At 47.5% G+C, this 14024-nt stretch overlaps 2 protein-coding genes across 2 annotated transcripts; both read right to left on the bottom strand.

Annotated features, from left to right (window-relative positions):
- Nucleotides 1-12292: 12292 nt before the first annotated feature.
- Nucleotides 12293-12916, bottom strand: MIND_01136500 (uncharacterized protein; the record flags this gene model as incomplete). Its single annotated transcript, XM_037367908.1, has 2 exons — nucleotides 12293-12611; nucleotides 12657-12916. 2 exons carry the CDS (start codon nucleotides 12914-12916, stop codon nucleotides 12293-12295), a joined length of 579 nt encoding a protein of 192 aa, XP_037215740.1.
- A 160-nt stretch (nucleotides 12917-13076) lies between these two features.
- MIND_01136600 (uncharacterized protein) lies at nucleotides 13077-13582 on the bottom strand (the record flags this gene model as incomplete). Its single annotated transcript, XM_037367909.1, has 3 exons — nucleotides 13077-13238; nucleotides 13284-13328; nucleotides 13379-13582. The coding sequence occupies 3 exons, from the start codon at nucleotides 13580-13582 to the stop codon at nucleotides 13077-13079; spliced, it is 411 nt and encodes a 136-aa protein (XP_037215741.1).
- Nucleotides 13583-14024: the final 442 nt, after the last annotated feature.

Below are 14024 nucleotides of genomic sequence, written 5' to 3' on the forward strand. Positions count from 1 at the left end.
GTTATTACCATTTCAAGCACGACTTCAAGATGTCTATTGCGATCCCTCTTCGCAAGCGAATCCACTTGTCAAATGAACTTCATGACCCGTTACATGCTGTATTCGGCATACCCTCGTTTGACTATTGAGCGGAGAGCCCTTCCGGGTTGGACTACCGGTGCCATCTCGTTCCAATTCATGGCCAACCAAGTCATAAATCAAATCAGCGTTGGGGCGCATATCAAGCTTCTCACCGACAGTGCACCGCTCCGACGACCCTGTGGGAAGGAGTGTCCTCGTGTATGGCGTTTAGTCAGTGGGTTGAATGGTTTTGGTCAATTCCACTTCAAAGCGCATGACGAAACCATCAACTTCGGTCAGTCAGCCAGGGTGTTGTGGAGGCTGTACGGCTCTTGCGAAAACAAACTTTGTCGTTCTCAAGGGGTTTGTAATCGAGTATTGTAAACAGTATATATAACCTGTACGTGGTCAATGAGAAACAATTCCCCCCTCTTCATGTTCCAGCTTGACTTGGACAGCCAACTTTTGATCGTCAATCAAGTTGGTTTCCAGGCTCATATATCGTACGTCGTCGACCGGTCAGACTTTGATGCATTTACCAAAAGAGACTGGTATTGCATACTCTCGACCAGAAGATCCGCGTAAACCCCACTACGCCATGCGCGCAGCTAAAGTTGAGTCACGTGTTGCGCGCGCCGCTCAAACTCATAAATGTGAACCACATACCTGTCTGAAAGTGAAGCACGGTAAATTTGTTTGCAAACGCCGAGCTCCATGGCGCACTGCCACGGACGATTGGGTTACTGAAACTGGGGACTGGGGCCCCAAAAGACTCTATCCATTCATCAACGCGTGGAATCCACCTATCTTGCAATTTATTAGAGCGAACCATGATGTCAAACTGGTCACCAATGGCGCAGAGACAAAAGATATCACATTTTACATTACGCTTTACATTGCTAAACGCCAAATCCAGGCCGCTAACGAGTCTGCTCTCATGGCGAAGGCAATCCAGTTTCAACAGCGGCTCAGTGCACGTCAACAAAAAAATCTAGACAAGAACAAGCGACTTGTGCAGGCATGTGCCAATGCGCTCAGTCGCCAACATGAATTCAGCGCTCCCGAGGTCGTCAGCTACCTCATGGGTTGGGGTGACCGGTATATTTCGCACACATATGTGCGCATCTATTGGGATCGAATAACTGCTCAATTGAGAAGGGTTTTCCCATACCTGGCAACTGTATCGTGAGCTTTCTGATATTTCTTCCTCGCAACATCTCATATTTATCCTTCACAGACAAAATACAACTCTTTTGGCCACCATGATTGCAGATGTGCAGCAACAAGAGCATGTGGGTGTCTTTTTCACTCGCAACAATATTCTCTAGCTAAAGAAACTAGGAGGGGAATATCACATTGACGAGAAACTCCGATGGCGTACTTGTTTCTCAAGACCAATTGAAAGAGTATGAAGACCGGGGAGAGGCTTTGGCCGCGATGAATTATGATTATTTCACTCTGACTTACGATGGAAAGGCGCTATCGCAGTCCACGAGCGCGGCTACCAACGGACAAAATCATGATTCCCGTTCGAGTCATGTGTCCGCAGAAGAGCCAGTTTCACCCCCCCACAGGCGTTGACCTCTGCACGACTGACGTTGGCGCCACAGTGGACTTGGTCAATGCAGATGCGCCATTGGACATACCCATGCGAAATCCCGGAGGCCGACCAACCAGCTTGCGAGTTCCTTATCGAGAAGGTTGCAAGCGCAAAGGACGATGTCGTGTAATGCGGGGGACAGGACAAGAGATCAACCTACACTTCATTGGCCGCTGGTTCGCCAGAGCGGATGATCCAGCCAACACTGAATACCATAGTGCGCAAATGCTTCTATTACTTAAACCTTGGCGGCGTTTGCAGGACCTGCCTTCTGCTCATCGGACTTTCGCAGAGGCTTTTGAGAGCTTCAAACAGACAGCAACCGTCGAACAGCTGCAAATCCTGACGAATATACAGTATTTTTATGAATGTTCAGATCGCGCCACTCGACGTCGAGACGAAGAAAAGAACACCGACAATGTTTCCGAACCTACAAGGGCTGCTCCGGCCATGGAAGGGGTGGAGGGTCACGTTATGTCGACGACTGCTGTGGATGTTGAGTCCACTGATGCGGAAATAGAGCATCGCTCGACGAAACCGTTATAGTGAGCGCGAGAGGCTCTACGGTCAGCAAGCTATCAACATTGCTCGCAGCAGTGGAATCTTCGCTGAGGAGTATTCAGCCACCGTAATAGAAGAGCCACCTATCAAGCGGGCTACGCCAGCTGACATGGCAACTTATCATGAATGGGGCCAGCGAGTTGCGGCATTCACAAAAGCCCAAAATTTTGTCGAACAGCAGCCATTGAACATTGGAGATAGCGACCTAGCTTCCGTCCACCTCCTCGATGACTTTCGACCTGCAAGCACCAAATCTGGGGCGGTTCGCTCCAGCGACCAGGGTGGGGTTACGGATATAACCCCTGATACCACCCCTTCCGACATGTGACGCATATAACATTGTACAAGATCATCTTCAGCCACACCATTGGTCCATGGCCGGAAACCGACCACCTCAACTGTTGATGATTCTCAGAGGGGAAGGCGGAACAGGCAAAACCGTTGTTCTTAATGCCATTGCACGTTTGTTTGAAGCCTCAGGAACTGTGTGCTCGTATTGAATGCCATTCTGGTCGCAATAGTCCTTGAAGGGACCAGTAACCAGCTCCGGAGCATTTCTAAACGTCCAGCAGCTGTCTCACGGTCTTCTCTATACTGTAAACTTGAAGCCGCTGGGGATCGCTTGCCTACCAACATCCTTACTCCCCCTCGCAATGTCTACCACTGGCAGTGTTCGCCCTAACCCCCTTATTAAGGGGGGGGGTCCTCCTTCTAAGCCTTAATTAAGCCTAAGGGCTTATTAAGGCCCCACCCTTAACCCCCCTTAACTGTTATTTTAATATTTATTTTGGGAATTTTTAAGTAGGGTGGGATATTATTTTTTTGCAGAAGACTGTTACCAAATCATAGCTTCAGAGCCATATACTGAGTCAGAGCTTTTAAACTCAGTACATAAGTCTATATTGTGACAGAATATGTTATTGTTGCCATCACTGACCAGCCAGTGATGGCTGAACATGTGACCATTAAGGGCTTAATTACCCCCAGCCCAACATCTTAAGCCTTATCTTAAGCCCACCTAAGGGGGCTTAGGTGCCTAAGCCCTTATGGGCTTAGGGCGAACACTGTCTACCAGCAGTTCCGATTCTGCTCAGCTCCCCCCCGTTCAACAGCCATGGAGTCGGACGTTTTATTTCCTTTGCTGCGTCAGCCCCCGACACGCCAACCCCGAACATTTCAATCAGGCTCAATACGGTAGCCTCTTCATCCCCGGTGCTCGCTCTGAAACGCCGATCGACTCTGTCTTTCCCCGACTGTGCGGCATCTCGTTGGTCCTTTCGTGGCTCCATTGACCGTTTTGCCAGAGAATTCTTGAATGCAACTAGCGATGAGGACAGCGATACTCTTATCCATCTCAAGACATATTGATAGCTACATATGGACAAATACCGGGAACTCTCCAGCGAGTTAGCCAAGCTGAGCGAGAAGCACGACATTCTTACCTTCGACTTTGGTCTTATGGAACACGAGCTCGCCACGAAGAAGGGCGAAAACGATCTCCGACAAGACATAGAGCAGCTCGAGCACCATCTCCATGTCACACTCGAGCGACAGACGCAACTTCGAGCGAAACTTGCGTGAAGCACTCGAGCGACAGACTGAGATGGAAACTGACCTGGATACCACACGCACGGTGTTGACCGTCAAGGTTAATAAAGTCAAGGTGAATGATTCTGAATTCCGCCTCGCACTTCATTAAAACGACTTTGTCAGCTTCTCGCACCGAAAAGGACGATATCCTCGGCTATCTTGCAGATACTCAGCTGCGCCTCAGCGCCTCCGAGTCCACAATCACACCGGAAAAAGCAAAATATCAGCTCGAACAGAAACTGTAATTGATTTTAGACCAATCTGAAGTAGAATTAGGCCGACTTAAATGCAAAGTTTTAATTAAGCAGAAACCTACTCTGAATTTGGACAAACATGTACAAAAATCAGCTCCAACAAAACCCCTTCTTTCTTCTAACCCGAAATGGCCATAGAAACTACGCCTATCAGCACTAGTTTCCACGCTATTGAAAGTGGCAATTTATAGCTCACTGATTCTTGCACAGGAACAAAGGGTTTCTGTGCAAGAATCAGTGAGCTGGAAACAGACAGAAACCCTTTGTTTCTGTGTAAGAATCAGTGAGCTATAAAGTGCCACTTTCAATAGCGTGGAAACTAGTGCTGATAGGTGTAGTTTCTATGGCCATTTCGGGTTAGAAGAAAGAAGGGGTTTTGTTGGAGCTGATTTTTGTACATGTTTGTCCAAATTCAGAGTAGGTTTCTGATTAATTAAAACTTTGCATTTAAGTCGGCCTAATTCTACTTCAGATTGGTCTAAAATCAATTACAGTTTCTGTTCGAGCTGATATTTTGCTTTTTCCAGTGTGAATGCTGAAAACGCTCTCGCCGAAGCGAGTCAAAAAGCATGCAACAGTATAGCTTCTCTCAACCATCTTATGTGTGTGGTGCGGGATGCGCTCGAGACAGTTGACAATTCAGAGCCCGATGCTACGTCCCGCGACGTCATTGAAATTTCGCCAGACAGCGTTCAAGTGTTGGGCTAAGACTGCCTGTCGTCGTCGTGGCTTGTTTTTCATCTCCGTTCTCTCTACTAGCATCGTAATTTGCAGTCGGACACATACTCGTTGAATTATCTGTGTTATTTTCTCTGGATAGTAGTATTACATATTGTCAATTCGATTGAATTCGACCCTCTTTGCACTCGCTTCCATAACACAAAACTTCAAAAGTAAAATCATGGGTGCATCATTCTGTTTAGTTTAGTTCGGACCAGCACCATATCATATCCTAGCTTATCCAAGAATTGGCCATTCGGAGCGAATGGAAAGGGCGGTTTATGGTCTGGTCAAAACAGCCACATAAAGTTCATTTAGGTTTATTATTAGAGATGGCGAGGTTCGGTTCGGTTCAGGTTCAGGCCAATTTTTGGCGAACCCCGAACCTGAACTTCGGTTCAGGTTCAGCTTTGGGCTGAACTCTGAACTGAACTTGGGGTTCAGGTTCAACGCGGTTCGAACTCCGAACTTGAAGTGCACAAATCTATATATATTTGGTACCTGCAGAACATTGGCAGACAACAACAACGACTACGAGGCATGTAGCAACAACAACAAAGCTGGTGGAGAAAGCGCAGGGAGCGGGATAACAGCACCAGCAGGGGACATCGGCCAGGCCGGTGTTGAGCCCGGGCCTAAGCCGGAGCACGCAGCCCTCTACATCCATCGGCGCCGGTGCTGCACGAGCGTGAGCCCAAGCCCCAGCCTACTGCTGCTCGTAGGCAACTGCACGGGTAGGCCAAACCCGCGCGGGTAGGCGGGTTTTACCCGCGAGGGTACGGGTACGGGTCAGCGAACCGGATACCCGTAGCTTCCTGACTCAGCTGGCTCTACTCTTCAAAATTGCTGCTGAGGTCCTCGGTTCGACTTGTGCTGGTGTGTGCTTTTTTATCACATATTACTTTCGGCCTTGACTGACCTTGGACCTTTGACACATCTTCATCTGTGACCGGGTGACCAGTGACCCATGGGTAAACCTGTACCCGTACCCGCGGGTACGGGTATGGTGGCTGTGCGGGTAGGGGTATGAGTAATGCCTCGGATACCCATGGGTTTACCCGTGCAGTTGCCTAGCTGCGGGCCCCTCCGTCCTCTCCCTCTTTCCTGCTGGCGCCGCGGTAAGCGGGACAATGTAAGCGGGACAACCCTTGGTATGCTCTGCGTGCGCGTTTACCGCGCGCTCCCAGGCTGCGCGGCGCACTCGTAGGGTCACGGTCCCAATAGTGTAGGCGGTGATGGTGGGAGTCAAGAGAAAGCTGGCGCAGGTAGCTTGTGTCACCCCATCTAAATCAGGAATCTCGGCCATCTAGTCTTATTGATCGGGCGGTCCGGTGCCTCCGGCGTTCGGCGTTCGAACGCGTTCAGACCAGGTTCAAGCAAAACCACCACCGGCCGAACACCGAACCGAACTTCAGGTTCAGGTTCAGCCTTGCGCTGAACTTTGAACCTGAATGCGCGTTCGGTTCGGGTCCGGTTCAGGTTCGAACCGGAAGGCCGAACCGGACGCCGCCATCGCTATTTATTATACTGTCCGAAAACCACACAAAGTCGCTGTCTCTCTTTCTGGTCTTCAAGTTCTTCGTCGCCAACAGCTTTCCCACTCGTTCGTATTCGGAAGATTTATTCATCTTAACGGTCTTCAAGTTCTTCACCAGACAATATATTCTTTGATCAAGGCCAGCCAAAAAAAAACTGAAACTACTGCACGGCTGAAATCGTGATTGCTACTTTGGCCTCACAATGAGGGCAGGCTATCTGAACCCCAATAGAGCCTCTGGGTTGTTTCCTTCGGGATTGGTGGCCAGTAGTGTGTATGGAAAGCTACTGCTATTAGTAGCAAGATTTGGTGCCTAAAGCTTTGAGATTGACCTGTTGGACCGAAAGAAAAGCCTACCACATCCTTCGAAGAATGACCAGGGGATGGGGGGGACTGTGTCCAGCGGTAAGACCAGAGATAATGCACCTCACCAAGTTCATCACAAAAAGTGTCGGTTTGTTGCATAGGTTTTTGACGTCAACAAACCATCACAAAACTGCTATAAGCCCCCGATAAGACTAGATAATGTTCAGGTGGTTTTATAAGGGACCAGAAAGTACTATATAAATGAATAGAAACCCTTACTTGAATAGTTAACCCTTGTCCTTCCCATTCAACCCCGTTATCACCCTTTAAAATCTTTATTTACTCCCAAACCAAAAAATTGAATGCTTCAACGATTAATACTACAAGCTTGAATTTCATGGACTGAGATCCCATTTTCTTTCGTCGCTTCCACAATTTGACTTCGAATCGCTGCCTTCGTACCACAGATTGCCCCTGCAAAAAACTCCGTATGAAAGCATCCACACCCCGTGCAGTATACACGGCGGAGCCATGCACCGAGTTTGAGATGGAAATGATCATGGATTGCCCGTTCTGTCGCACGCTAAGTGAAGTTCTGAAATAAAGGAATTGAACTGACCTAGCTGGATTCGCCACTGGGTCCAGAATACCAGGAGGAGACGATATCGGACCCCAGTGCATCTATGCTGATGCTGCAGAAGACGCCTTTGGGCGTCGACCGAATGGCCAATCTTGATAGTTCGCGGTTGACCTCCAGGGGGAAGTACTTCGGCAACATAAACATGGCCTGCCCCATCTCTCTTATGGGAAGGTCGTGCATAGCGAGGCCAGCGTGCCATGTTGAAATAACAGGCCAGAATGGGGGTGGGAGACGATGCGGTAGGTGGTGTGGGCGACGATGCGGTGGGTGGTATGTGTGACGATCACAGAGGCGCCTCCTTCCCACTCTCTCGCGCTCGCTCGCGCTCACTCTCACTCTCTCCCTCCCTCGAGCGGCCAGTTGCGGGGCCTGGGTCGGCATGAGGGGCGACGATGCCAATGTCTTCCACACCGTCAGGATGACGCAGACAGGGTCGTTTTGTAGGTCTTCTTGGACGTGCCGTTGGTGTAATGACCATATTGAAGGGGAAGAGTCGCCTTCGTCTTCAGCCTTTCGTTGTACGGGGAGGCAATAGTGCGTGAGACGACACCTGTTGCAGCTGGTCCAATGCACAAGTTGTGGGTTATAACCCAACGGTCCAATGCGCAAGACATGGGTTATATACCAAAATATACTATAAAAGCATAATGTGACTAATGTGACATCGTATATGTTATTGTAAATCACCTTTTCTTCAGGCCGATGACTCGTGATGTAATATTGGGCTCCTAGGAGAGGAGGGAATAGAGATCAATAATAACTAGAGAAGGAGTGATGCAGCATCATGTGACCATCAAAACAATTGATCTCTTGCAAAACTGGTTCAACAAAGGTTAGATTTAGTTTGGACCATCAATCCCATCACTAATATCATACCAAACAGCTCAAAAAAGAATAAAATGAAACCAAGGAATTATTTCTCCAAATTCCCCTGGGCTATAACCCATGTCTTGTGCATTGGACCTTTGGGTTATAACCCATATCTTGTGCATTGTAAGAGGGGCACCAGCTGGAGACGAAGGTGAGACCTTCTCGGTTATATAGTCGGCCGACTTGATACTTATAGGCAACTTGCCTCTCAGGGCAAGATCAAACGACGAGGGAGGTCCACCTGTTTAGCCCACCCAACACTGTGAATTATCAGTGGTATTGTGCCGGGGTGCCATTGACAAGGCTCAGTATTATTATAACATCCCTAGTGGCGAATAATTGTCCTAGAGGGGGGTGAATAAAGGTGAGCTCCAAGGCAAAATTCGCACTAAGTCCAGAATATAGGGGGTGAATAAAGGTGAATAATACAACACTGGCCATTTGCACCAAGTTTCCACGAGTCACACCATGTGACATGTGACACTGTGACCTAAAAAGGAAGTTTTCTATTGATCAATACTTGAGCTGGTCGGAGCACCTGTGTCTCACTATTATACAGTGTTACTGAGTGTGACAACCATGACAAATTTCCAAAACAGGATTTTTTTTTGCCTTTTGACAGTACAACCACCAGAAAATGTCACATATTGTCACAAAATCAAAGTTGTATATCTTCACTATATAGTGAACTTTTATTAGGTAACCTGTACTGCCAGCTCAATAATTGCATCAGTATGAGCCAATCACTAACTGATATACAACTGATGAGATGATATCTCAACAACTAGATAAGCTACTGAGTTGATTGAAGCACTACTGGGGACATTTGAATAATGAGAGCAATATTCTTATCAAATGATATTATCAGTAGATGTACACTGCCTAATGATTGTGCATCAGACTTATTGATCAAGCAATATATTCCCCAGTTCTTCTTGCATTCAGATGATCATTTCACTAGTGGGTAGGTAGTTATGTCATCATGATATGATCTAATACAAGTATAGTCTCATACCTTTAGACTATCCTGTTATGGCCCTGTTTTGTCTTTCTGGTTCTTCAAATTTGATTAAGCATAATGATGACCTGATATCTAGGCAAGGAATGCAGGGATAGCCATGATCTAAGTTGTTTTATAAACTAATGAATCTCCTTCATAGCTCTGAGCAACATATTCATTTTTAGACACTCTATATGTCTGTATATATGCCAGAGATCTTATTGTGCCAATCTCCTAATAACTCACTCAGACATGAGGGACTGCCAATGGGGCAATAGTAGAAAGCACACAGAGGGGTACCCTTATAAGAAAATATCCCTCACACCGGCCTGTATGCACGTTATCCTCTGTTATTGTCCATTATACATATGACTGTTATTACACATCATATTGGCAATACAGCTATGATCTGCTAGTTGATTATGGATCAAAATATGTCAAGTTCAATCAATGAAGTATATACATGTACCCACCTATTCTGATCGATGAGTGTATTCCCTTGGATGGTGAATTGGGGCGGATATTTAACTACAAAGAAAGTGCAACACTGGTTTACCTAAATAGTGCGGTCTATAGACTGAGTATTGAACATTGAGGTGGGTGTATGAGGATATTTGAATATCTACTAGGACCCTGGACCATAATTAGTCATTGTTCTGGCATGTGTCACTAAAGGTAGCTGAAGAGAGGGTAGGTATCCACAGAGCAAAAGAAAGTGTCTTTGCTATTACAACTGGTCAGAAAATAATTTCAAGTATGATCTAAGACTTGGATCTAGGATTGTCTAGACCATTGAATGAACCTGTCACTGGGGGCACAGCCTACGGCGTGCCGGAACACGCGGTGCAGCCCCGTGACTGACTCCGGGCTTGCCTCTGACCTAACATCCCCCGGCGGGTGTTGTACATGTTGATCATGAAGAAGAGCAAGTGTCGCCGGTCGCGTTCGCCCAGATCGTGCCGTACATGCTGATTGTGCACCTAGCCTCAGGCTGTTTCAGCGCGGAATAGAGGGGACAAATCCCGCCTGCCGGAAATGAAGGGCCGGGACGTCGTTGCCCAAAAGGTCGCACTGGAAACGCTAGTCGGGTGGCTGGTTGCCACGACGCGGACCGCCGCTCCGGACACCGCGATAGCGAAGACACGAAGTTGCCAGTCACGCGACTGACGCTAGACGGTCTTGCTGTGGTTGGAAGGAGACGTAGGGTGTTTGGCGAGGAATTGGCCTTGTGTGGCTGTGGCCGCCTCTCAGCATTTGAGCTTGTCCGGTGACGTGTCGGCGGCCGGAATTCGGGGGTCTGAGCCCACAACATTCAATTTGTCGACAGTAGTGCAACGGCGGTGTCGTCGTCATCTATCAACTGTGAGTGGTATTTAAAGCGGTATAACTTGCAGAGAGGTGGTGGTTGTGTCAGGAGAAGTGGTGGCGATCGGGTTACGCTGATCCCAGCGTGATTCCTTGAATCAGTGATTGCATGAAAACTCGTGTTCGGCTAATGGGGGTTGAAAGGCCGGAACCACGGGGCATCATTTCTTTCATGAGTAAAAGTAGTTTACTGTACCTTGGAGCAACACCATTTGAAAGAGGCAAGAACGCGGTTGGAACGCGGTAGGTCAGAGGTGAGCCCGGAGTCAGTCACGGGGCCAGGCCGCGTGTTCCGGCACGCCGTAGGCTGTGCCCCCCAGTGTGTCCAGCACCTGAATCAGTCTCATAACTAATCTGGATCTCTCACAGTACTCTTATCAGTGTTATCTATAGTCAGAATGATGAGTTTACCATGGCATGGCTTTTGCACATCTCATGGATCTAAATATATCTACTAGTAGGGCTATGATCCACCTCCCAGAAAGCGGTATCCCTGCCCCCTTAGCATATCTCTATCTTGGGTTATATGGCACCTGAGGTCTCCTAGAATTGACTGGCCCTAACACTTGCCATATGGTTGAAAGTGGGTAGGGGTGTGGTGGACCATCCTATAGCACTATATCAGCTTAGACCATGAGATTACATGCATGTAGTCCCAGGATATCAGCAAAATACTGCTCAACTTAGTATTAATGCATGCTTGGCAGTGAATAAACCAAGACAGTAGGGACAGGGAATATATTCAATGCATCTTAGGCATAGTAGGATGATATACCTTTCAAATGAGCTCTCTCCCAGCATTATCCACCAAGTATAGCTGAAGATCTGTGCTCATCTTCCAGAGGTGATGGAGATCAAATGCCACTGATGAGTGAATGTATTGCATTTTCAGTGCCCTATTCACTTGGGAATTGCAATTGGACATAGTAGAGCCTTAGCTTATGGTATCTGAAGTTACAAGTCAGCAACACTATGACTTTGAGCCCTAGATATCCTTCTTTATATGAATGAATAGTTGATATAGTCATTATATAATATAACAGTGATCAAATGTGAGGTTAAAATCATGATACTCTTGAAAACCTTCCTGATAGTACTTGAATCATGTTTTTACCTCAAGTGGTTATAGAGATAGAGGCCCATCAGTTGTACATCAGCTAGTAATTGGACAGTTGTGATGTGACTAGTGGACTACCACTATGTATCACTTAATGAAAGTTGTTCATATGGTTAAAAATAGACCACTCTCAGAATGTGACCAGTTGTGACATTCTCTGATGATTATAGGGTCAAGTAGTGAAAATTTCCTTTTTTGGAAATTTGTTATGCTTATTGCTCCATGTGACAAAAAACAATGTGACATATGCGCTGAAACCATCAGCTCAAGTATTGATCAATAGAAAACTTCCTTTTTAGGTCACAGTGTCACATGTCACATGGTGTGACTCGTGGAAACTTGGTGCAAATGGCCAGTGTTGTATTATTCACCTTTATTCACCCCCTATATTCTGGACTTGGTGCGAATTTTGCCTTGGAGCTCACCTTTATTCACCCCCCCTCTGGGACAATTATTCGCCACTAGGGATGTTATGATAATACTGAGCCTTATCAATGGCACCCCGGCACAATACCACTGATAATTCACAGTGTTGGGTGGGCTAAACAGGTGGGGAGGTCGTACTTCAGCGATGTGGATGGTCTACAACGTTGGATGGTTGTGCGGTGGATCTAGTGAGCATAACCAGAATCAACGGCGCAATTTCCACCAGAAAAAACAAATCTCACCTGACTACTCGTAGCCCAATCTACTTGTTATGGTACGGCCAGGGAAATCCTCATTTTCGCCACCCTCCTCATCGTCCTCCAGTTCGCTGTCAGATTCAGCAAGTGTTCTCCCTGCAACCCAGTCATCGGGCTCCCCCAGTTCTTCTTCGCCATCCAGGACTACCTCGTCACACTCTTGCATGATATCGACTACTTCTTCAACAACCTCTGCAGTCGGTGGGTCCAGCTCTGGATTTGTCATCGAGTTTCTGGTTGGGTTTCGAGACTTGCGATGGCCGACAACGTTGTCGTGATAACGCATTAACATATCTCGGTCCACTACCCTGGGGTAAGGTCAGACCCGTATTTCATTCCTTGGGAAGACTCACATATTGACATAGAAATATGTCCAATCTTCATCCTGGTCAGATGGTCGACGAGCGACAGATTTGGGAAGATATTCCTTAGTGCGGCCGTGGGCAAATGCCGGGATAAGGTGGCAGCCACGAATGATATCTTTGGGGTCAAGAAAGCCGAACGTATCGGGTTGATCATGAAACATATATTGAACTCGAGGCAGCCGCTTCGCCTTCAAACCGCAAGGGTAAGCCATATCGCGCTGCAACCACCGCATCCAGAGAAATTCCATGCGTTGAGCTTTCCCAGGTTGGTCAGCCAGAAGTACCCGCGCGTGGAAGATTCCGAGCACTTCGCCATACCAGATTGGATGCGAATCCAATGGATCTTGCGCGCGAACAATGCAGAACCTCCGAGTGCGGGGATTGATGATATCCTGATCTCTTCGGAGGTTAAGTGGTAAAGTTCACTCGAAGAGTAGCATGAGTGTAGAGGGCATCTTTCTCGATGGCAACGTTTACAAGTTCCTCGTCGGTGAACTGCATGTCGTCACCGTCATACTCCAAACTCAAAAGTCGTCGACGGAGATGAGACTTGAGCTTCCGCGTAAAGTCCTAGTATGATTGAGTCGCAAATCCAAGATACAATAGAGCACTCACTTGGAGAGCGGGATCGGGCGCAGCAGGGTTAGACTTGTCCACTATCTGTTCACTTGTCTCAGAAGGATAATTAGGTCTGAGATGATCAAGAATACCATTGGACCCTCTCCACCGTTATCTGAGTCAGAATCCGAGTCCGTGTCAACAAACTCTGAAAGTCGAATGGACGTTCGAGTGGAATCGGAAATGTAATGATGCTGTTCGGGAGGAACATAGGCATAATGTCCATATGTGGCTCGGGGACAGAGTAGACGTTTACGTTGTTTGCCCCCTTGTTTGTTTGAACTAGTTGAGTTCATGGTAGAGACTTTGGGATCGACCCCCGAAGTCGAGGTCTGATTGGCACGCCGCTCCTCTTCCTCCTTCGCTCCCACATTGCTCTTATCAATCGTCGACGTCGCTGATGTTTAGCAATCTGCTTGACATGCTCTCGTTTGTTGGTGCGCTGATAGAGATATTTGACCAGACGGTGTGCAACTTCTCCCTGGGAGATTTCAGACAATGGCAACTCTCAATAAAGACACATACGATCTGGGTAGAAGTTGAATCAGTTGTTCCAAACCTAGCGATAGCATCCGGGTAATCAGGGAGTGAATGGAGCTTATATGTGATCATGTTGAATGGCTTCTCTAATTTCTGACTCGGTGTTTTCTTGGTGATGGGAGGCGTCGCCGGGGTCAGGGTGGCAGGCTGCGATGGACCAGAAGCCACAGCATCAGGTGGATCAGGGATGGATGGGGG

Source organism: Mycena indigotica (genome assembly GCF_014461135.1).
Source record: "Mycena indigotica strain 171206Taipei chromosome Unknown Mind.scaff0010, whole genome shotgun sequence".
Classification (NCBI taxonomy): domain Eukaryota; kingdom Fungi; phylum Basidiomycota; class Agaricomycetes; order Agaricales; family Mycenaceae; genus Mycena; species Mycena indigotica.